At 47.1% G+C, this 24,833-nt stretch overlaps 1 protein-coding gene across 1 annotated transcript in view; it reads left to right on the plus strand.

The window, feature by feature from the left end:
* The window catches only part of DVL2 (dishevelled segment polarity protein 2), a 203,316-nt gene that overhangs the window by 146,914 nt on the left and 31,569 nt on the right, over positions 1-24,833 (plus strand). The window contains exons 7-9 of the mRNA XM_086946102.1: positions 12,270-12,339; positions 12,707-12,846; positions 20,638-20,714. Coding sequence (XP_086802228.1) covers positions 12,270-12,339; positions 12,707-12,846; positions 20,638-20,714 — 287 coding nt within the window. The remainder of the gene's footprint in view (positions 1-12,269; positions 12,340-12,706; positions 12,847-20,637; positions 20,715-24,833) is intronic.

Consider the following 24,833-nt stretch of genomic DNA (forward strand, 5'->3'; position numbering starts at 1 on the left):
CAGCAGCAAAATCCCCTGTATAGGTCTTACAGGGGTAAGCAAAGAGCTCGTCCTCGGACGTCAAGCCTCCTCCTCCTCCTCCTCCTCTTCCAACCCCACAGCCACAGAAAAGCAGCCCTAGATCTGCCATTCCGGATCATGCGGGTCCTGTGGGGGGTCGGCTTACCTATTTTCTACGGGATTGGGAATCGGTTACATCAGATCTTTGGGTTCTCAATCTCGTAGAAAATGGGTATACTCTTCCCTTTCTGGAATTCCCTCCGAATTACCCTCCTTGCCAAGGTTTTTGCACAGAAGAACACCTGTTACTCCTGCAGGAGGAAGTGCAGACACTGTTAAGAAAGGGTGCGATAGAGTTGGTTCCAGAGCAGGAAAGCGGTCAGGGATGCTACTCCCGGTATTTCCTGATACCCAAGAAGGATGGCAGGCTTCGTCCAATCCTGGATCTCAGGATCTTGAACCTTTACCTAAAACAGGAGAAGTTCAAGATGCTCACCCTTGCACAGGTTCTTCAGGCGCTGCAGGAAGAAGACTGGATGGTGTCGATCGATTTGCAGGATGCATATTTTCACATTCCTATCCTGCAGTCGCACAGGAAGTATCTCCGTTTTACGGTGGGATCACAGCATTACCAGTTTGTGGTCCTTCCGTTTGGTCTTACTACTGCGCCTGAGTATTCACCAAGGTGATGGCAGTGGTGGCAGCACATCTCAGAAGATCGGGGATACCGGTATTCCCGTATCTGGACGATTGGCTGATCAAAGCGCAATCTCCAGAGAAGGTGCTCCATCATCTGCAAGACACAACTCCGTTGTTGTACAGGTTGGGTTTTTCGATAAATGTACCCAAATCTCACCTGGTGCCCTCCCAGCGCAACCTGTTCATAGGTGCGGTACTGGATACAACTGTGTGTCGTGCATTCCCTCCACCTCAAAGGATTTGCGACATACAGGAAATGATTCCTTTATTCTTCAATGGAGCGGTTGTTCCAGTTCTGAAGGTCCTTCGCCTGCTCGGTCTGATGGCTTCCTGCATTCTGTTGGTCAACCATGCACGCTGGCACATGAGGGCACTACAGTGGTGCCTCCGCAGGCAGTGGTATCAGCACAACGGAGATCTCAAGTAGTCTGTGAGGATCTCCAGAGAAGCTGCAGCGGATCTTTCTTGGAGTGTGGAGGGCGATCTGTCTCAAGGAAATCCCTTTCAACTGCCTCCATCGGTGGCCACAGTGATATCGGATGCATCCACTCTAGGGTGGGGTGCTTATCTGGGGGATCTGGAGGTCCAGGATCTTTGGTCTCCAGAGGAAAGGTTACTTTACATCAACCTTCTAGAATTGAGGGCGATACGTCTGGCGCTCAAGGCCTTCCTCCCTTCCCTTCGCAGTCGGTCGGTTCAAGTCCTGACTGACAACACCACCGCGATGTGGTATGTCAACAAGCAGGGAGGAGTGGGGTCGCAGTGTCTCTGCAAAGAGGCTCTGTGTCTCTGGTCCTGGGTTCAGGACCATCAGATTTGTCTAATGGCAAATCATCTGGCCGGAGTTCTGAACGTTCGTGCAGACAGTCTCAGTCAGCAGTTCTCAGCCGACCACGAGTGGAGGCTCCATCCAGAGGTTGTTTGTTACGTCTTTCGGACGTGGGGGACTCCTCAGGTGGATCGGTTCGCCACTCGCGAGAATGCTCACTGCCTGTCATTCTGCAGACTCCAGTATCTGATGCAGGGAGCGTTGGGGGATGCGTTTCAGTTGAGTTGGGACTCACAACTCCTTTATGCGTTTCCCCACATACCCTTGATTCCTCGGGTTCTGAGGAGGATTCGCCAAGACCGGGCCCAAGTCATATTGATTGCCCCGGATTCGCCAAGAAGGGTGTGGTACACAGATCTTATCCACCTCTCCTCGTGCCTGCCGCTCAGTCTACCTTTCAGGGCAGATCTCCTCTCTCAGATGGAGGGGCAGGTTCTACACCCCCACCTCCAGACCTTACACCTTCATGCCTGGAGATTGAACGGGGCAACCTGAATTCCTTTTCTCTCCCACATGATGTGGTGGATGTCATCTTATCTGCCAAGCGTGACTCAACCAAATCGATCTATTCGTACAGATGGTCTAAATTTGTCACTTGGTGTGGAGAGAAATCTGTTGACCCATTGAAGGCTCGTTTATCAGATATATTACAATTTGCTCTTTGTTTGACGCAGCAAGGGTTTGCTGTTGCCACAGTCAAGGGTTATCTTTCGGCCTTGTCGGCATTTCTCTGTTTGCCAGATCAGCCATCATTAATCAAATCTCCTGTGGTTTTAAGATTTTCAAAAGGCCTTACTAATAAATTTCCTCCTACTCCATTTATTGTGCCTCAATGGGACTTAAATATGGTGCTTACTTTTCTGATGGGTTCTCTTTTCGAACCTTTGCACAAGTGTCCCTTGAGACTTTTGTCTTTTAAGACCGTCTTCCTGGTTGTTATTACCTCGGCAAGGAGGGTAAGTGAGCTTCATGCTCTTAGTTCGAAGCCCCCATTCTTGACCATTCATGCTGAACGAATGGTTCTTAGGACCAGGGCTGCTTTTCTGCCTAAGGTGGTAACTCCCTTCCATCTAGGACAGTCTATTACCCTTCCTACCTTCTATCCTCCGACCTCACCCTTCCAAGGAGGAGGAGAGACTTAACCACTTGGACCCTAAGAGGGCGGTGAGCTTCTACCTGAACAGAACAAGAGTTCAGGGTGGATGACCAGCTGTTTGTTGGATTTGCTGGCTGCAAGAAAGGAAAAGCTGTTCACAAGCGCACACTTTCAAGATGGATCATACTATGCATCAAGATCTGCTACTCCCTGTAAGGAACCTCCAGAGGGTATGAGGGCTCATTCTACTAGAACAAAGGCTTCAACATCTGATTTGTCTAGGGGTGTACCTGGAGAGTATATGTGTAGAGCGGCAACTTGGGCCTACCTCCACACTTTCGTGAAGCATTACTGCTTGGATTCCGAAGAGAGGACGGACGGCCACTTTGCGCGTTCTGTCCTCCAGGATTTTCTGGTACAGGAGAGTGGACACCATCCGAGAGTGGGGACTGCTGTGGGACTCTATTCACAAGGTGAGGAATCCACTGGGAGATATATCTATCAGAAGAACAAGTTACTTATCTTTGGTAACGCTTTTTCTGGTAGATAGTCTCTGCCTGTGGATTCCTCACATGCTCACCCGCCTCCTCCTTGTCCACTCTTCTATACCTTAGATAATGACAATGTTTGAATGTATATATGTTATTCTACTTGAATTACTGCATTGTCTTTACACTGTGTGTGTTATCTTGACTATTGTATACTGTGTATATATCTACTGTTGTCGATCGGTCCGTCCGTGTGCCTCGAAGGCACGGAAAAAAAAGCGGAACTGATGTCATTACGCCAGCGTGGGCCTATTTTGGTGTCGGTGACGTCAGCGGAGTCGCGCGCGATGCAGTGCCTCTGACGTCGTCCACGTCGGCGCGAAGCTATAAAAAGAATTTCCGAATGTTGCTGATGCAAGGGGATATTCACAAGGTGAGGAATCCACAGGCAGATACTGTATCTACCAGAAAAAGCGGTTCGAGGCATGTGGGCTGCTGAATTCATATCTGTGCATAGATCGCCGCCTAGTGTTCGGTCCGGATGATTGCACATTGTTGTCCTGGAAGAGTCTTTGAAGTATCACGAGATGGGTGGCTCCTCCCCTGGACTACAGTGCGCATGGGTCCTCAGATTGTTTTTTTCCGCCATTGGGTTCGGATGTACTTTCGTAACTCTGAGTTCGGAATCGATTAGAAGTTTCTAAAGGCCAAAAGGCCTTCGGGGTCGTCGAGATTGTTATTCAATCGGTGCCGACAATTTGATTCCTGTTGTTTTCTACTCAGGACGTCGAATCGGGCCGCGTGGCCTTTTCGACACCAAGGGACCGATCGTCGATGGAACGAAGTCCATTCAAAAGATGCCCCAACTGTAACTCTAAATACCCACACATAGATAAACACCCGGTGTGTAACAAGTGTTTATCTCCAGAACACAATGAAGCCGACTGCTTAGCTTGTGCTCAATTTCGATCGAAAAAGACACTTCGGGTTCGACGAGCAGCGAGGCAGACGATGCAGAAGTCAGCGCCTGAGCCAGAGAATATCTTTGAGGACGACTAAGAGGTCGTCGAAGCTGAGGACTCAGATCAGCAGTCGGAGCAGGGGTCAGAACATGACTCCAACTACTACATCGACGATGAAGAAGACATCGTCGAGGTAGGGGGGGACGATCCAGGCATCGGAGCAGTCGAGGACGACTCCGGCGAGGACACTGGGCCAACCGTGAGTACGGAGCCCAATACATTTAGTGGTACGCTTCCGGAGGCTCAGGTCGAGGCATCGCCGGAAGGCCTTAGCCAAGATCATGACATCGATTCTATAGCCCCGCAATTAAGCCTGGCTAAGAATATAACACAAGAGCCATTGGTGCAACATTACCAAAGCTTGGTAAAACCGAAAGTGATAGTACCAAAACAGAAACCAAAACTAATTGACTTCACAGTCTTCGGACCGAGAAGTGTGGATCCATCGGAGCCGACCAAAAAGAAAAAGGTTGTCGACCCGGCTGGGTCGCATACAAGGGTTGTCGAGCCGAGAGCCAGTACACCCATGTCCACGTTTAAGCTAAAGGCTGTTGAACCGACAAGATTGATGTCGACACCAAGTAATACAAACAAAGGACTCGCACAGAAGACGGTTGTCGAACCGAAACAGAAAGTCGACAAACCAAGGCCTGTGCACACAAAGGCACTCGACCCGAAAGCAAGGATAGAAACCGAAGGGGTCCGTCGATCCGAGGCAGCAAAACATCTCTCTGAAGCAGCAAGCTCCGAAGACGACACAAGGCCAAAAAGTGGTTATCGAACAAACGAGAACAGTCAGATCGATGACCAATACGGCTCCAAAAAATTTAATACAGACTAAAAAGACTGTTGAAACACAGAAGTCTCTCGGACCAATAAAATTCGGACTTCCTACACCCGTGAAGCGAAGAGTGGTCGAACCGAAAACCGGAATCGAACCGACACAAACCAAAAAGGCGATATCGGGGCAAGGAGCTAAAGCACCTGAAGAGCAGGAGCCCTCAACAGATGAACAGTCAAAACTGTATGTTGACCCCGATACCGGTAAAGTTACGCTACTAAAAAGGAAAATCAGACCAGACACTTACTCTGAATCCTATACGCTACCACTCAAAAAGAAAAGAGACACTTCTATATCTCCACTTTTCTTTGAGCCTATCAGACCATATGTGCAAGAGACTTATACATATTCTCCCACACGCACAGATGAGTAAGGGGATTATGAGGATAATGAACAATACAATTATCCGGTGGACAATGACCAGGACATCCAAAATCAACCATGGTCTGACCCTGTAGATCCTGGAGACTCTCAGCCAATTCCAGACAATACTACATACCCTGTTAAGACTTTGCCTACAGAGGACACAGCTGCTTTCAATGCATTAATAGAAAGAGCAGCATACAATCACCATGTGGAGATGCATGCAGATCCCATTGACGAAGGCTTCCTCTTTGACACTTTCAACACTTCGGAGAAAACAGTCAAAACATTGCCAATGTTAAAAGGGGTGCTTAAACATGCAGGGGACATATTTAAAGAAACAACCCGGGCACGGGTCATTAACCCCAGAATTGAGAGAAAACATAGGCCAGCACCAGTGGACCCTACATACATTAAGGGACAGCTGCCTTTAGACTCTTTGGTAGTATCCAATGCACGTAAACGTGCTAATTCACAAACCTATGGCGAAGCTCCACCTCCAGACAAAGAGTCTAAGATTCTGGAGGCTTCAGGCAAAAGGGTGGCTGCCCAAGCATCTAACATATAGAGAATTTCAAACACACAAGCCCTGTAAGCCAGGTATGACCGGGCACACTATGACACACTAGAGCAAATTCTCCAGCATCTACCTGACCTTATGCAGCAGACACAGCAGCTAGGGCTACCAATACAAGTGTCATGCTCAGAAGACATGCGTGGCTACTCATCTCTGGGTTTAAGAATGAGGTTCAGAGCACTTTACTCAATCAACCTGTAAACCCTGATTTTTTTTATTTGGTCCTGATGTGGACACAATATTAGACAAAATGAAAAAGGATACCAAGACAGCCAAGTCTATGGGAGCCTTGCAGTCACAACAATACAGAGGCCGCTCCTTTCGTCACTCCGGCAACAGAGGAGCTGCAAGAGGAGGCTCGACACAGCAAACCTCATACAACAAAGGCAACACGCAAAACACCTACAACAAAAACAGTAGAGGTGGATACCGTGGCAATAACACCAAGGGTAGAGGACGAGGGAATAACACCCGATCCTCTACCAATACCAAACAGTGACTTCTTGTCACTACCCCCAGACCATGTAACACCGTTCGGGGGAAGATTACAGCAGTTCCTGCCAGTCTGGAAAAGCATAACTACAGACAGGTGGGTGAGGCAAATTATACAGCATGGCTATTGCCTGGAATTAATCTCCACACCACCCAACATACCCCTAAGACACCGTCCTATGTCCGCAGAACCCCTACACTTATTGCAGCAAGAAGTCATCAGCATGCTACAAAAAGGGGCCATAGAACTAGTACCCTTAGAACACTAGGGTACAGGGGTGTACTCTCTGTACTTCCTAATCCCCAAGAAGGACGGGTCTCTCAGACCAATTTTGGACCTCAGGCCCCTCAACCAATATATCTTATCAGAGCATTTCCACATCATCACTCTACAGCAGGAATTACCACTGTTGCGTCAAGGAGACTTCCTCGCAACACTAGACCTCAAAGACGCATATTTCCATATACCAATACACCCGGCACACAAGAAATATCTCAGGTATACAATACAAGATCAGCACTTCCAATTCAAAGTCCTTCATTTTGGGGTGACAACAGCCCCGACGGTGTTCACCAAGTGCTTAGCAACAGTAGCTGCACATCTAAGAAGACAGCATATTCATGTCTATCCATATCTGGACGACTGGCTGATACAAGCACAGTCAGCCCAGCAATGTGCCAGCCACATGTCACGCACTATTCACCTCCTGCACAGTCTAGGTTTCTCGCTGAACTACCAAAAGTCCCATCTTCAGCCTGCCCATGTACACCAGTACCTGGGAGCGATGATACACTCTGGCAGCAAAAGCACAGCCATATTCTGCCAGAATAAACAGCATTCAGACGCTGATCCAAAGGTTCAGGCCCCAACACTCGCTCCCAGCCCGAGTGTTTATGCAACTGATAGGCATGATGGCCTCATGCATTTTCATAGTCCCTCACGCAAGACTACACATGCGTCCACTGCAGGAGTGCCTAGCAAGTCAGTGGAACCAGGCTCAAGGACAATTAAACGACCTAGTGTTGGTGACCAGTCGTGCATACAACTCTCTGCATTGGTGGAATCCACAAAACCTTTGCCAGAGACGACTGTTCCAAGAGCCTGTACCACAAATAGTGTTGACGAAGGACGCATCCCTGATAGGGTGGGGAGCTCATGTCCTCCACTACACAGTGCAGGGCTTATGGACCACGCAGCAAAAGAAAATTCACATCAACCTACTGGAGCTGATGGCAATTTTTATGGCAATGAAAGCGTTCAAAGTACATTTGTGCAACAAGACCGTGTTGATCCGGACTGACAACATGACAGAAATGTACCACCTACAGTAACAGGGAGGAACACACACTCCACAGCTGTCACATCTAGCTCAATCCGTGTGGAAGTGGGCCATTCAAAGAAACATTTTTCTCATGGCGGAACACCTTCCAGGCAAGGACAATCAAATAGCGGATCTGCCAAGCAGACACAGCCAACAGGTGCACGAATGGGAGATTCATCCCACAGTGCTACAACCATACTTCCAACAGTGGGGACAACCAGAGATAGACCTGTTCGCCTCAAAAGAAAACGCGAAATGCCAGTACTTCGCCTCGAGGTTCCCACACCCGCAGTCTCAGGGCAATGCGATATGGATCAACTGGTCAGGCAAATTTGCCTACGCTTTTCCACCAGCACCGTTGATACCGCTAGTGGCACGCAAACTGCGCCGGCATTCGATGACGCTAATCCTGGTTGCTCCAACATGGGCAAGGCAGGTAATCCCATCTCAAAATCAGGAATAGCCAGGTGGATAGTTAAATGCATTCAAATATGCGATCAAAAAGCTAAACGCACTCTAATAGTTCCCCCAAAAGGACACTCTACACGTAAAATGGGGGCATCCATGGCTTTCCAAGGGAATATTCCCCTTGAAGACATATGTAGGGCAGCTACATGGTCTACCATACACACTTTTAAAAACACTATTGTGTAGACGTGCAAACAAAGCAGCAAGCTGCTTTAGGCCTGGCTGTCCTTAAAACTCTTTTTCAGACTGCTGCAGCTGGTACAGGTGACCACCTCTAGAGGAGATACTGCTATACAGTCTATGCACAAGATATGAATTCAGCAGCCCACATGCCTCGAACGGAATATGCTACTTACCAGTATGCATCTGTTCTTGGCATGTAGGGCTGCTGACATTCATATCGCCCACCCTCCTCCCCGGTGCATGTTGCAGCTGCAGGATTCTCTTTTGCATGGCCATCTCTTACTTTACTATACTCCATCTTTGCCACAATGGCGAAAAACAATCTGAGGATGGAGAGGATGCCCATGCGCACTGTAGTCCAGGGGAGGGGTCGCCTATCTTGTGATACTTCGAAGACTCTTCCAGGACAACAAGGTGCAATCATCCGGACCCAACACTAGGCGGCGATCTATGCACAGATATGAATGTTAGCAGCCCTACGTGCTAAGAACAGATGCATACTGGTAAGTAGCATATTCCTTATAAGGACCCTGTCTATATCTATAGGGAGACTCACCCCTAGAACACGTTGGGCGAGACCTTATGGGTTCTAAATATGCAAAAATATTGCAGATCATCACTCCACAGTGCTCCTAAAACAAAAGTCGACTTCTGGAAAAGCTTAACTACAATGTGGGGAATTAAATGTGCAATTTCACTAAATCCAAGGCATGTAAACCTATTTTATAAGGGTCCTCCTCATAAATACCTGACCCCCCCCCCCCCCCCACCAATGGGACACCTAGGGGAGACCCTGGCGTACCCAAAATGCCAAAACATTGGTGTTTGGGACACTTAAATATTAATAAGCTACAAAGTAGAGTTTGGGCACAATTTGCATTTTAAAAGCAACCCTGCAACACAGAGCTGCTTATAAACTGACCTCAGGGGTGCACACATGCAAGTACAGAAAGGACTGCTGACCTCTACACTGCCATTCCCTATTATATACTGGGGACTTTGAGGTAGTTTTGGTCCTCTTGCCCTATTATGTGCTAGGGCCTTATAGGGGAGGTCATGCCAATCAGGGGTACCCTAACCTATAGTGTACCCTAGTGTATGTAGGTATTTTCACTGTATTCGGAGTGTCTTTTCAGCATAGCACTGACCCTGGTCCTACTTAGACAGAGCCCATGGACAGTCAGTCTGTTATCATCGTACCAGTCAGAAGAAATGGGGGACTTTGAACAGCCTTCCTACCTCACCTACAACACAAAGTTGTCCTAATTCAAGCAGACAATATGACAACTATGTATTTCATACAAAAACGTGAGGGGGGGGGGGGGTTACATGTTCTCCAGTATAGAATATGGAGGATAGCAATACAATACAACACAACATTAATCTCTTAGCAGAACATGACCCAGGGACAAGCAACAAAGTTTCAGACTTTTTAAGAAGGACTCCGCAACAAGTCCTCAAATAGGAAATCCACCACACAGTCTTTCTACCATACTTCCAAAGATGTGGGTTTCCACAAATAGATCTGTTTGCAACCAGACAAAATGCAAAATGCCAAAATGTTGCAAGCAGGGACCCATACCACCACTACAAGGGCAATGCTCTAAGGATGAACTGGTCAGGGATATTTGTCTGCTTTTCCGCCTCTCCCTCTACTTCCATTAGTGGTCTGGAAACTACTCCGAACATCTCTTACAATGATTCTCATTGCACCAACCTGGGCTCGCCAACCTGGCTCACCTTAGTTCCACACAAGAAGCTTCACCTCAACCCGGACCAAGACACCCCAATTCCAAAGATATAAACCTTGCAACTTGGCTCTTGAGTGTTAGAATTTGGTTATTTAAACTTGTCACAGGAATGCATGAACATTCTTAAGGAAGCCTGCAACCTACTACAAGGCAATGTTATGCAGCTAAATGGAAAACGTGTTATTTACTGCCAAAAACAAAACACCAGCCCTCTTAGCCTCTCCGATGCAACACATATTGCGCCGCGGTGCGGCGGAATTTGACGCGTGCACACTGTGACGTGGCCGTCAGACGCATCGAAGAGGTTAATGCAAAAGTGCAAACACTGATTACTTCTTGGATTTACAGACCTCCGGGTTAGCAGCATACACCTCTATACGCTTACACCTTGCAGCTTTTACAGCCTATTTGCTAAATAGACAGCACTTATTATTTAGAATTCCTATTATCAAAGCTTTTATGTAGGGACTTAAAAGAACCATTCCTCCAAGGCTTCCCCTTGCACCAACATGGAACTTGAACATTGAATTAACACGACTCATGCGCCCTCCTCCTTTTGAAACTACTTCACTCATGTCAGTTGCAATACTTATCAGTGAATTCAAGCATTAACCACTGAGGAACCTTTCTTCCAACTACATAGAGACAATGCAGTACTCAGAACAAATCCTAAATTCTTCCCAAAGGTAGTTTCCAATTTTCATATTGATCAACCCATTGACCTAGTTTTTTTCCCTTCAAAGAGATTCTGTTGCTGAAAGTGCCTTACACATGTTAGATGTCAAAAGGGCAGTAATGTATTATAGTGGCAGAAATAAAGCTTTAGGAAAGCAAAACAATTGTTTATTGCATTTGCCCTTCCTCACAAGGCCTTTTAAAAATCAGCCATTTTAAGATGGATAGTCAAATGCATCCAAACTTGCAATGCGAAAGCTCAAATGCTTTTACCTGTTCCTCCTAAAGCTCACTCCACTGGGAAAATAGAAGCTTCTATGGCTTTTTTTAGGAAACCTTCCCAACTGATTAACACTCTTGTTGCTGAGATGTAGGTAATTTTAATATTAACTGCACTAATACTCCATTTCTGATTGCTACTGTTGTCACCAGTTGGTCTACCTCCGGGTGGAGGAAAGCATAATTTGCAAAAGACAAATGATGATGCTTTCACGTTACACAAGAAGCTGATAAACAAGATATACCGCTCCACCATTCCTGTACGTGATTGAGGGTTTGTTAACACTGCTAAGATACCAGACCTTGGTTGTTACACAGGTACAAGTGATCCATTCTCCTTTGATTTTGTATCATTGCCAGGAAGCCGAATGGATCTCAGCTTCTCTTGCCCTCCATTGATTGATTAATGAAGAGAACTAGTAGCCATCCCTTAGCTGGCAAAAAAACATAATGGACATTTGGTTTGTACTTCAGTGGCTGGACAAATTGTTCAGTTTGTGGCATTATATTTTTTTGAGGTGCTGGCAGTTATTGCATCCAGCTGCCTCAGTGGTATAAGTTCATTCACCCAAGGTGAGTCGGGTCCATTTCAGTTTGCACTTTCGTAGTTTGATGTTTACATGTTTTGTCATCGTAGACACTGGTCCCTCGTTTAGTGGTGGAATGGGTGGGTCAGGTGTTGACTCTTGGGATTGGGCTCTTAGGTTTTGGAATTGTATACTTATCGGTTTGTGTTGCTTTGTGAGCAAATCAGTTCATGTTGTGATTGTTTCATCGTGTCTCCCCAATTTAGGTTAGATTATAAATGATTAGGATTTTGGGCTAAAACAGCACCTGAAAATGTACCAAAAGGTTTACTAGTCAATGGCTTAGATAAGGATGTATTTACAGTGTACAAGGGTTATCACAAGATATCTGCAACTAAGTCAACCCTGAAGTGTGTGGAGAGAAAGCAAGATCTAAATAGTGCCCATTAAATGTAGGTAGAGAAGTTTCATGGAAAGAAAATGGGTGTTAAGAATGTGCCCAAACTGTCTTTTTTTGGGTTACCAGCTATTTTGTTGGTGCCTTGATTGTTGCAGTGTCCCAAGACTCCAATATTGACACCTGTTTGTGCACCAGCAGTTCATGCTAGAGGATTTTTTTGTTGCCTCATCAACTCTTACCTCTGCGTTCCATTTTAGACTTCCTCCTTCAGCAGTGTGACTGACTCCACGATGTCCTTGAACATTATCACAGTTACTCTGAACATGGGTAAGAAAACTGGGCTTGGCATGGGGGGTTGTCCTAATGGTGATGGTAGTGGGTGTGAAGATGGGGAAAGGTACTGATCTACAGAGTGTCTGTGTTTTTGATTCTAAATGAATTTGGCAGTGCTGTAATCACTTGGTAACTTGTAATAGTTGAGCCCAAAAATGTTTTCTGTTTAACCAGTCACCTGATTGGTAGCTTTCTTATTTGTTGCTTTGAGGTTGGCTGGATTAGTATAATGGGGAAAGCTGAAAAACATTTGAAGGTGGAAGCTGGAAGGATTCCCATGGTCCTCTCGAGCAACTTCACCTCATCACATGTTACGATGGTAGCAGTGCCTCTTACCTCAGTTGCTTCTTGTCCTCTGCAGAGAAATACAATTTCCTAGGCATCTCCATTGTTGGACAGAGCAACGAGCGGGGAGATGGAGGCATCTACATTGGTTCCATCATGAAAGGAGGCGCTGTGGCTGCAGATGGGAGGATTGAGCCTGGAGACATGCTGTTGCAGGTGAGAGCCAGAATCAACCAACCCATCCCAGTCTAGACTGAGAGCTCTGATCTTACAGGTTGAAACCACAACTGACAAAGACCTCTCAGCGTAGAACCTGATCTCTGCTCCTGCAGGTGACTTTCCAGAACACAGACTCCATAGTCTAAAATGTTTGCTCTGCTCTTGCAGGAGAAAGCGAGAACTCTGGTCTGTCCTGGAGGGCCTGATCCATGCCAGATATTTAAGATGACTACATTTATCTAAATGGGGATATGCTAAAAAACTGGCATGGATCTGGCCCTCCAGGACTGACTTTGGAGAACCCTGATCTAATATAGAGCTACAACGGACAGATCCCTCTATCCGTAGTGTGGGCTCTGCCCCTGCTGATCGCAACTGGAACCAGCAGACCCTTCTCAGGCTTGAGGCCGAACTCTATTTTTCCATAAAAAATTTAAATGAGCAGCACCTCTGTTTAGAGCATGAACACTCCTCATGCGCACTTACCAGCATTAAGTAGAATGAGCAAAGTTTTACTCTAGATGGAGTACTCTTTTCCTAGTGGTACGAACTGGTTAGCCTCCCCATTAGCCCAGAAAGCACTCTGATCCTTCTATAAGCAACCATTCCCCTTTATTCAAACTATTAAAACCCGCTTGCCAGAGTATTGCATTGCCAATTGGCACGGATTCACACTTTCTTGTAAATAGTTGCATCTGCAGTCTATAACTAGATCTGCCCCTTGTGTTATTGACCACACCTTTTCAGCACCCACCTTCAGCTAAATCTGCCCCCACACACCCTTGAACTGTAGTCTTGCTTCTGCTGGTGGTATCCAGCTGCCCATTCCGGTCAAGACCCTAATCCCGTTCCAGACCATTCTTACTTAACACCTTGGCTGCTAAGGGTTTTCCCGCTGTGTGCTGAAAAGTGATTTTCCCCATTGTTCATGACCAGGTCAGCTCGTCATAAGCACAGCTCCACTGTACCTCATGACGAGCTGACCTTGTCATGAGCATGGAAGGGGTTAAATCTTGAATGCATGGTGTAACAGGGGAACACTTTCAATTATGACCTTTTACACCTCTCAACTACCCTGACCCTCCAAGTTTCCAGTGTAGGCATGTGGTTAACCCATATGCACTACTTTTACTCTCTTACTTACACAGACAGCACTTCATATCTCCCTCTTAGAAATCGTGTTGTTGCCATCCCACAGCTATAAAGCCAGTTGCCCCAGTATTGGAACTTTCATGGATTCCCATACTTTTGTATCATTCCCCGTCGTCGGAATGGGAGTCTCGGTAACAAAAATACCATAGCTGTAGGTACAAAAGAGAAAGGAAAAGGCCTAGGCCTCACATCCTTCTGTAGCATATCACCCTCTTTTTGTAAAAGAGACCAAACTTAGGCATCAGCCAATCAGAAGTGCCTCACCCCTTAGAACCCTCCTGAAGGAACCTCAGAGCCTCAGATTTTCTACCGCACGTTGTGCTTAGGGAGTCTCCTTTGAGCTCTGCTCAACTTCTACTCTTCAAGGAATTTCTTCAGGATTTTTTCTTCAGATTCTTTTCAGAATCACTTCAGGATTGTTAGCTGCCTTCCAGGATGTCTGACAAGGAGAAGAAAAAGGCCCTTTTCAAGCCATGGTCCACCTGTGGCAAGAAAAGGCTTTTTGTGGAGGATAAGCACAAAGACTGCATCTATTGCCTCTATCCTGACCACAAGGCTGCAGACTGCAAGATCTGTCGCACCTTTTCGACCAAGACCCTCCTGGACCCTGAAGGTAGGCTTTTGACATGGCTCCAGAAGCTGAAATCCAGGAAGGATACTGTCTCTAGTGACAGTGAGGATGCAGCATCGATGTCTTCCTCAAGAAGGTCAGTGAAGAGGGGTAGGGGTTCCCCTTCTCCTTCTGTGGAGCGTTCTACTAAGGCCTCAAAAAATACCCCCAGTGAGTCTGAGACCCAGGGTCCCAGCAAATCTCCTCACGAGATGAAAAGGAGAGGGTAGGACCAGCTACGCCTTCCAAGGGTGAGAAGACTGCCTCAGCCTTCAAGAAACCCTCTTCCCAGTCTCCTGAGAGGAGTTCTAAGTCCTCCACGACGTAGGCGTCGACGGCGGAGTTTCCGTCGATGAAGAAATCGAAATTGAAATTGTGTTTTTCGACGGGGGATTCATCGTCGAAGGAATAGTCGTCGAAGGAGGCGTGGACGGCAGTTTCAGCGTCGACGGGAGGTTTGCCGACGACGGCGTCGATGATGAAGGCGTCTACGATGAAGGCGTCGGCGAAGGCGCCGACGATGAAGGCGTCTAGTACCACAGCATCTACGACGAGGGTTACGTCACCGACGATAATGACGACTTAGTCGACAACAATGTCGACGGCGACGGTCTCATCGACGAGGGCATCGAGGACGACTTGGACAATGACAGCTGGATCCTCGACAGTTTCATCGTCGACGACATCGACTCCAATCTCGTCAACGTGTGTACAACTGTCGACGACGGAACAGTCAACGGTATTGTCCTCTGAAAAGAGAATTACAATTTCTGTTACAAGAATTACGCCGGAGATGACTTTTCCTAGGAGAGTGACCCCCCTGGTACCAGATTTGCTCTTTGAGGAAGGGGAGTCAGATGAAGATGGCCAGGACTCGTATAGCTATGCCAATAGTCCCTCTCAACTTCTAGTCAAATGCCAGGAGACAGACTCTGAAGGAGAATATGACCAGGAGGATGGTGGTCATCATCAGGCGGCCCAGTCACATCCTCATTCTGGTCAGGATATGGTTACAGTGCCATCTTCTTTTCTTCAGGACCTGCATAAGATGCTGCAGGACCACAAATCTAAGGCGAATAGGCCAATTTTGGGCCCGGCGGCGCCTGCTGCGCCTGCATTGATTTCTGCCTCAACGGTGATGCCAGGGTTACCTGCTCAGGTATCCCCTCAGCCTCAGACATCTTTTCCACAGGATCCCTCCGGGCTGGCAGATGCCCATGATGATTCCTCGGATGAGGATCAACAGTCGGATCATGACTCTGTTCATACAACTGAATGGGATGAATATATCATTCTGGATCCCTCATCACCGGTTCCAGATCCAGTTGATTCCCCTCCAGCGGACATTGGAGGTTTCCATCAGCTGAAGGAAAGAGCAGCTGGCAGGTTCAAATTGGCCATGCCTGCTGTGGCTACGGATTGTTTCCTATATGATTTCAATGAACCCTTTAGAAAGACAACTAGGTCAATTCATATTATAGATCTGTGGAAGGAGGGCCTGAAGGCTATGAAGAACCCAGCGACGGTGGTCCCTGTGCTACCGCGTCTGTATAAGAAATACAGGGCACCCGACGATGGACCAGCGGCCTTGATGGGTCATCCAAAACCAGACTCCTTTATCTTACAGGCAGCGCAAAGAAAATCTCGTAACCCCTCTGCCCCCTTAACAACTCCTCCGGACAAGGAAGGGCGGAGATTGGATAATGCGGGAAAAGATTCTCGTCGATGGCGAGTCTTCTAGTGCGAGCTGCAAATGCCCTGGCAATCTTGGGTAGATACGACCGCCAGCTTTGGTGTGATGTTGCCCCGTTCCTAGACCAGCTACCTCCGGAGTCAACATCGGAGGCGAAAAAGATCTTGCAGGAGGGAGAAGCGACGTCAATGGAGATCATTGACTGTGCAATGGACATTGCAACAACAGCGTTTCATTCCTTGGCTGGGGCGGCAGTCTTCCGTCGCCAGGGGTGGCTAAAAGCTACTTGGTTTCGGCCTGAGATCCAAAACATGGTCCTGGATCTTCCCTTTGATGGGGAGGCATTATTCGGAAAACTGATTGACACTCTTCAGGAAATAAAAAAGGACACAGGGACTGCCAGGTCCTTGGGTACCCTTCAATACCACAAGTCTCCTTTTAAGGGTTCCAGAGGCAGAGGAAATAACTACAGGGGATCCTATCAACAGCAGCGCTATTCCTCCACGGGCTCAGGTTCCCAGCAATACCGTCAGCCTTATCAGCAGAGACCAGGCCAATCTTCAAGCTACTCCAGGCCTTACAATAAGGGGAAACAGGCTGGACGAGGACGAGATTCGTCCAAGCGCCAATAGCGGCCTCCTGGCTCTTCCTACTGGGCACTCCTCCAAGAAATCATCAGTTGGGGGCAGGGTAGCCAAATACCTTCAAAACTGGTCCAGAATAACATCGAACCATTGGGTGCTCAACATCATTCGGAAAGGGCATACCTTGGAATTTACGCAAGTCCCTCCACCCAAGCCCCCGGCAGCCATTCCATCGAAACACCAGCGTCTCCTGCGGCTCGAGGTCCAACAGATGCTCCGGAAGGGAGCGATAGAGCCGGTCCCCTCAAATCAAAGGGGACAAGGATTCTATTCCAGGTTCTTCCTGGTAAGGAAGACGCTAGAGAAATGGTGCCCCATTTTAGACCTCAGGGAGCTCAACACCTATCTCATCTCCCTGTCCTTCCGGATGGTCTCTCCCCAGGACATCTTGAAGCTCATCAGCCTGGGGGATTTTATGGCCACGCTCTATCTCGAGGATGCGTATTTCCATGTCCTGATTCACCCAGCACACAGAAGGTTTCTACGATTCACAGTAGCCAAGAACCACTTTCAGTTCAGGGTTTTACCCTTTGGACTCCGCTCAGCCCCGAGGATTTTTACAAAGGTGCTGGCGCCAGTAGCAGCATTTCTACGAAGGAACCATTTCCAGGTCTTCCCCCTACCTGGATGACTGGTTGCTGAAAGCTCCGTCCAGGGAGGCAGCTCTGGACGCTGTTCAGGCTTGTACAAATTTGTTTCAGAATCTGGGACTCAATCTAAACAACGAAAAGTGATCCCTGGTCCCGTCCAGAAAGGCTAGTTTCCCTGGAGCCATCCTGGATTCAAAGCTCTCAAGAGCCTTCCCTACTCCGAAAGGAGGCAAAAATTACAGACCTTGGCTCGGGACTTACAAGAAAGGTGTCTTTCAGTACGCCGCTACAAATCTCTGCTGGGGGTAATTTCATCATGTATTCCCCTACTTCCTCATTGCAGACTAAGAATGTGTCCTCTACAGGAGCAACTAGACAACCAGTGGAAGCAGGTCCACGGATCATTCGAGGACAAGGTGACCGTCACTCCAATCATGAGGGAAGCGGCCTTATGGTGGGCAGATCAAAACAACTTGTCCCAAGGTCTATCCTTCGTAAACGACCCGTCTTCTCAAGGAGTAACAACGGATGCGTCATTGGAGGGTTGGGGAGCAGTGATGCAAGACCTGCATGTCAGCGGTCATTGGTCGCCCAAGGAGCAACGACTCCACATCAACCTTTTGGAGCTAAAGGCGATAAGACTGGCTCTGCAAGCCTTTCTTTCTCACCTGGGAGGTTCGCAAGTGCTTATCAGGACGGACAACACCACGGCCATGCACTATGTGAACAAGGAAGGAGGAACCAGATCTCGTCCATTGTCGCAAGAAGCTCAACAGATCTGGGAATGGGGGATCCTTCAGGGAATATCGCTAAAGGCAGAACACTTGCCAGGGGTTCTAAACGAGAACGCCGACAGACTGAGCAGGTCATCCTCAGTCAGCCACGAGTGGGAATTAAACCAGCGAGTTCTGGAGGTCTTCAGCCAGTGGGGCAGACCGGATGTGGATCTCTTTGCCACACCGACCAACAAGAAATGCCGGTCTTACGCAAGCAGATTTCACCATCGAGGGTCGCTGGGGAAGGCGCTTTCGATAGCCTGGTCAAGGACATTTGTCTACGCCTTTCCCCTCATACCTCTGATCCTGCGGCTCATCAGGAAGATCAAGGTGGAGCCGTGCAGGATGATCCTGATAGCCCTTGCTTGGCCGAGACAGTTCTGGTACACGGAACACCATCTGTTGTCGCTAGCTCCTCCTCTTCCTTTGAGGGTTATACCAGATCTCCTCACAATGTCCGAAGGACAAGTTTGGCACCCAGATCCACAGTCCTTACACCTGACAGCATGGCTCCTGAGCAGCGACAGTTTATAAATCTCCCCATATCAAGCAAAATTAAGGAGGTCCTTTCCCAGGCAAGGGCTCCTTCAACGAACAGGACTTACCGTCTTAAATGGAAAAGGTTTTATTTGCTGGTGTAGGAGAGAAAAGATTGATCCCTTTGCATCTAAGCCTCATCAGCTCCTACCTTATCTGCTGTCCTTGGCTAAGTCGGGACTAGCCCATTCGTCGATTAAGGTCCATTTGGCGGCCATTTCGAGATTCAGAAGGCCTGGGTCTGGGCCTTCCTTGTGGTCTTCCAGGAATGTCAAGCAGTTTAAGGGCTTGTTCAGAGTCTATCCACCAGTGAAGCCGCCGCTGCCTCCTACTTGGCATTTAAATCTAGTCCTTTCTCAGCTCATGAAAGCCCCATTTGAACCAATCCATCGTTCTGATATGAAGTACCTTTCATGGAAATTGGCTCTCCTTCTCGCTCTCACGTCGGCTAGGCCTGTTGGAGAATTGCAGGCCTTGACTATCCAAGAACCTTTCCTGCAATTCAAAAGAAACACTGTAATCATGAGAACTAACCCTAGGTTTATGCCTAAGGTACCCTCGGACTTCCGCTTGAATGAGTCGGTTATTCTGAAGGTGGTGTTCCCTCAACCGGCTACACCAGCAGAAAGAACATTGCATTCGTTAGATTACAACGATGCTTGAAATTCTATTTGGAACGTACTAAGGGATTGTGGAAATCCCCACAGTTATTTGTTGCCTTTGGGGGTCCAAGCAAGGGCCTTCCGCTATCCAAACAGGGTATTTCAAGATGGATCACAAGTGCCATTCTGCATTGCCACACTGCAGCAGGAAAACCTCTGACTGGTAGGATTCGGGCACATTCCACAAGATCTGTGCATCTTCCAACGGCCCTCTTTGCAGGGGTACAGATTAAAGACATTTGCAGAGCTGCTACCTGGAGCAGCATTCACACCTTTACCAAGCATTACTGCTTGGAGTCCTTACAACAAGATGATGCGGCAGTAGGACAGGCTGTCCTGAGGAACCTCTTCCAATAATTGGTGAGCTTTCCTTTCTATCCCACCTTCCGTATTACACATTTTGTATCTTTGTCATGTTGGCTATTGCAATATTTTTATGACACAAAATGTGGTTTTATTACTAACTGCTGGCTACTCTGATACAAAAGCATAGGAATCTATGAAAGTTCCAATACTGAGGCAAGAAAACAAGTTACTTACCTGTAACTTTGGTTCCCCAGTATTGGTAACTTTCAAAGATTCCCATGCGCCCACCCACCTCCCCGAGGAAAGCTCAGCCTACAACAGATATGGTGTCTGGTACACAACGGCTACGAAAATCTGAGGCTTTGAGGTTCCTTCAGGAGGGTTCTAAGGGGTGAGGCACTTCTGATTGGCTGATGCCTAAGTTTGGTCTCTTTTACAAAAAGAGGGTGATATGCTACAAAAGGGAATGAGGCCTAGGCCTTTTCCTTTCTCTTTTGTACCTACAGCTATGGTATTTTTGTTACCGAGACTCCCATTCCGACGACTGGGAATGATACAAAGCATGGGAATCTATGAAAGTTACCAATACTGGGGAGCCAAAGTTACATGTAAGTAACTTGTTTTCTTCTAGTTACCCTCTTGCACCTCCTGGTGATCTGAGGTATTTCCAAAGGCTTCCCCGTGTTCCATAGTCACTGCTTGGAAAGTTAATCTGCTGTTTTTCTGAGGTGATTCAGATCTTCTGCTCCTTTTGTGTTTCTCTTTGACATGATTTCCTCCTTAAACACATTCATCATTTGATTGTTATTTCTTTGTAGGTGAATGATATAAACTTTGAAAACATGAGTAATGATGATGCGGTCCGTGTCCTGAGGGAGATTGTCCATAAACCTGGGTAAGCGAAAGTCTAGATTTAATGCTGAGGTTTGTACACGCAACTGATAATTACATTACAAACCTGTGCAAGACCAACTGGATATGAGAAGGATTGGAGGCGGATGAAGTGATTCATACGCATGGAACTGACTGACTAGCTATCTAAACAGATTGGATTAAGGGTGTGGGTGTTGGGTGCATGGAGATGGGAGTTAAAGCTTTGGGCAGAGATGTGGAGGGATCAGAGCATAATTCTACCTGAAATGTACAAAGCTGAAGAGGTCTGTGGCAAGAACTGGGAAGGAGCACTTCTAAATGTTATTCATTCCTTTTGTAACGATTGGTGTCCAAACTTGCTTCTTGGACTTTTGAAACATGCTACCCTGCACACTGTATAACTCTGCTCACCTGAAAATGTGCTGCAACATGGTGAACTTTACCTCATAGAGGGTTGCCATTAGGACTGTCGGGGAGCTAAAAGCTTGTGCAAAGGAAACTCACCACTGCCTGTAACCACATCACTTACCCCGGTGTGCCTTTTGTTATCTAGTGCAACAAATTGAGCAGCTGATCATGAAGCTTGGGTCTGATACAAAAACCTGTGTCTTTTGCTGAAAATAGATTTACCATCAAATGAAAATGCATTATGCACAGTTTTGTAGCTATTTAATTTGAACATGAATCTGGAGTTTTATAATTTCTTAGTGTTAGGTTTTGAGTGACTGATCTAGAGGCTGCCAGCTTGTTCTTGAATCACTACGAATTCTCTTCAAAGTAATGCATGTCTGTAGCCTGCGTAAACTCTCCATAACTGTCCATGTTACAAAGCCTAACTTGAAGAATGCACTTGCAAGTCACTCTCTAACTCTTCAGTTACCTGGCTGTTTTCGTGCATTACAACTTAGTGTCAGTAAGGTGAACAAACTTGGAGTGGTGCACTCCCAAAAAGTCTTTTCTATAAGTTAGGCTGACTTGTAGCTTTATGTCAAATAATGCTTTATTTTAAACGTCATCCGACAACATGAGCTCCAGCCAACGCATTTCGTTCATTAAGAAATGTACTTCTTAAGGGCAATGTTGATTGAACAATAGCTGGGAAGCCGTGGTTCTTAGTTCCCCAAGGGTTGCAAATAGTGTGATGAAGAGCGTGTGCTAATAATGGGCTTTGTGGTCATCTCAAAATATGTGTGTGCATCAGGTGCAATTTAATGCAGCATGCTGGGCCTCCTTGATAAGGGCCTAGAACCGTAATCCTGAAGCGCTGCACATTCAGAATAAAGGATTATTTGACATAAAGATACAAGTCAGACTTATTGAAAAGACGTTTTGCGAGTGCACCACTCAGTTTGTTCTGTTTCTATTCTGCTTGGCAGTTGGCACCCAACAACGGCAGGTGCAGGAGTTGCATGTGCACACCAACTCTTATCACTTTCAGATAACCACAAGAGGAGTACAGCAGGGAGGTGGGGCTATTGCGGTGCGCCGTTGCTCGCTGCACACCATAGTCTCAGTAAGGTATTCATTTCTCTGGAGTACTCACTTTATCTAATTTGGGCACTTTGAGTTCTCTGTAAACACTGCAGTTGTCTTCTATGCTCTTAGGAATATTACATTATCCTTCATGAGATCTGCATTAATTTTCTTATACATAGAATGTCTGCACTTGTCCGTGACCATGGAATATTTTTTTTATGAACAAAAAATTGCTCTTTTGGATAGAGACCTCTAACTGCAGAATGCTCACCTTGTGGACCAGATCTCAAGATTTTTCTTAGCGCTGCTCCTGTACACCAATTGGTGGCATCCTGTGGCTCCATAACCGCTTCATCCTAGTGTGGAAGTGATGCTGAAGCACATATATGCACCACTCTTGCATGCTGATGTTGGTTCCTTTATTTTCATGCCTTATGGCACAGATCTGGCTCTCGCTCCCTCAACTTTTTCATGTAATTCTGACACGTTTTTTGTCAACATTTTCTCTACAGGCTGCAGGGGCCATATCCCTTTCAAAGACTACAGCGTGTAAACCTTGCAAGGACTGTCTCAAACGTATGTCTGAGGCGGACCTCAGGTTTGCCTCTGGTGCTTAGGCTCTTCGCACAACTCCAAGGCTTACAACAACTGTGCTAGTATGAGTCTCAGGGTGATCCCGCACCACAAAGCTAACCTCCCTCTTTCCGAACACCATTTGAAGACACTTAAGAGCTGTTCTCAATCAAAGACTGCGGCCAGTTCCCATTCTCATGGCTGTCCCTACGAAAGGTCCTCGACCCAATCCAAGCTGTCAGGAAAGTCAAAATCGAAAATGAAATAGAAGTTGAAACATTACTATCCCTCTTCCTGGCACTCTCATCAGGTACAGTTGCATGATCGTCAATGTCTCGCTCTCCTATCGCCAAACCGACCCCATAGCTTATGCCACTCCATTCTGTATTTGGAAGTCCATTGGCAGTGCTGCAATAACTCTAAGCCTTCAAAGAGGCCATGTTGTGAATCTTTCGCACCCTTTGAGGTCCCTCTGCATGCAGCCTCAAGGAGTCTTCCAGTCGGATTACCATTGACTGATCTGTCCTCGATGCAGTCTGTGCCTCTACCCTGTTGGAGGGTCTGCCCCGATTCTGGAGCCGATGCCCAACCCGACTTCGATCCTGCTGGTACGATTTGCCCTGGTTCCCTGCACATTGACACCTCTGAGGCGAAGGAAGAACCTATGGTTTTATTAGATTCAGAAGTGGGTCCGACACGACCTCGACTGAAGTGGCGCCATCTATAACCTTAGGCATAACCAATTTAACCCTAGTCTGACTTCGCTTGGAACCCTCCCTTTGCCTAGAACACTCAATATTCCTTTTGCCCAGTCACCATGATGGAGATGACGGGTATGAAGCATTCCACTGTTATGATGAAGAACATTTGTTTGTCGACCTTCAAGACACCAGTTGGTTAGACACCTCCCCCAGACATTGAGTTGACCTCACCTCCTGGCCCCTCCACAGAGGAATCCTCTTTGTTTGCTGTGGTGATAAGGATGATGTAGGAAGCTCTCGGTATATGGTATGCCACTGACTGGGTATATCCTGCACAGAATCCAGAGATTTCCCCAGAAGTGTACAAAGCTCAATGTGAACCTAAAGTGCTCCATTTGTGGTAGTGTGGGCGAGCAACCTTAGGCCTAACATAAAGCAGTGTAAGACATTTGTTATGCACACAATGACTAATAAATGACACGACTCAAAGGAAGATCCACACCAATTTTAGAAAAATAAGCTTCTTTTCAAGATTTTTTGTAAGACCAAGAGCTTTACAAAAAAAAGTTAAGTACTTTTTTCTAGAAAAATACTTTCAAAAGTGGACCCTGCAATTTTTAAGCTTTTCAATTTTAACCTATGGTTCAGGAAAATAAGAATGCAGTTTTTATAGGTATGTACTTTGCATACAGATTCAGTCTTCAGGGTATTTGGTCCACTCCAGACAGGGTTCAAATCCATTTTAAGAGTGTACCAACAGCGGCACAGGGGCGGCCCGGTGCAGAGGTCTAATTCGAGGGCAGGCGCCCATTGTTAACCAAAGGAGACTGGGAGTACTCGGACTGCTGACAGGTGAGTAAAGCAATGTCTGGGATCGATCTCCTGTGGTTAAGGCAAGTACGAGTGCCAACACCGCATCGGTTGCCCAGTGTTAAACCAGTGGGGGAGATTGGTCTTTAAGAAAGGCTGCAGGCTCGAGCCAGGAGGCCGAGCAAAGAGCAAGGCCGAGCAAAGAAAACCTACAGCTGCCCAGTCAAGTAGAGATGCTAGGGGACATAGGGACACCGAAGGTTGAGGTCCCCAAGGCTCAGGGGCAGTGGGTGCTTGGGTGTTCTTAGGCATCAGAAAACTCTACCAGGCAGGTCGTGGTCAGGGAAGTCTTCAAGTTGAGGCTGCAGTCGGCATTAGCTTGCCTCATCTCCACAACGGCCCCCCACAAACGCCAGGGATGCCTGGTTTCACCTTGGAGATACCCAGGAGGGAACATCTCACAGGGAAAGCCAGGACGGGTTCCCCAGCGGTCTATAGCGCCAGGACGCCTCCGGGTAGCAGTGCACTTTACAAGACACACACATTTACATTTACATTTGTTCTCTACAGTCTTCGCTGCT

Source organism: Lissotriton vulgaris, chromosome 12 (assembly GCF_964263255.1).
Source record: "Lissotriton vulgaris chromosome 12, aLisVul1.2, whole genome shotgun sequence".
Taxonomy (NCBI): domain Eukaryota; kingdom Metazoa; phylum Chordata; class Amphibia; order Caudata; family Salamandridae; genus Lissotriton; species Lissotriton vulgaris.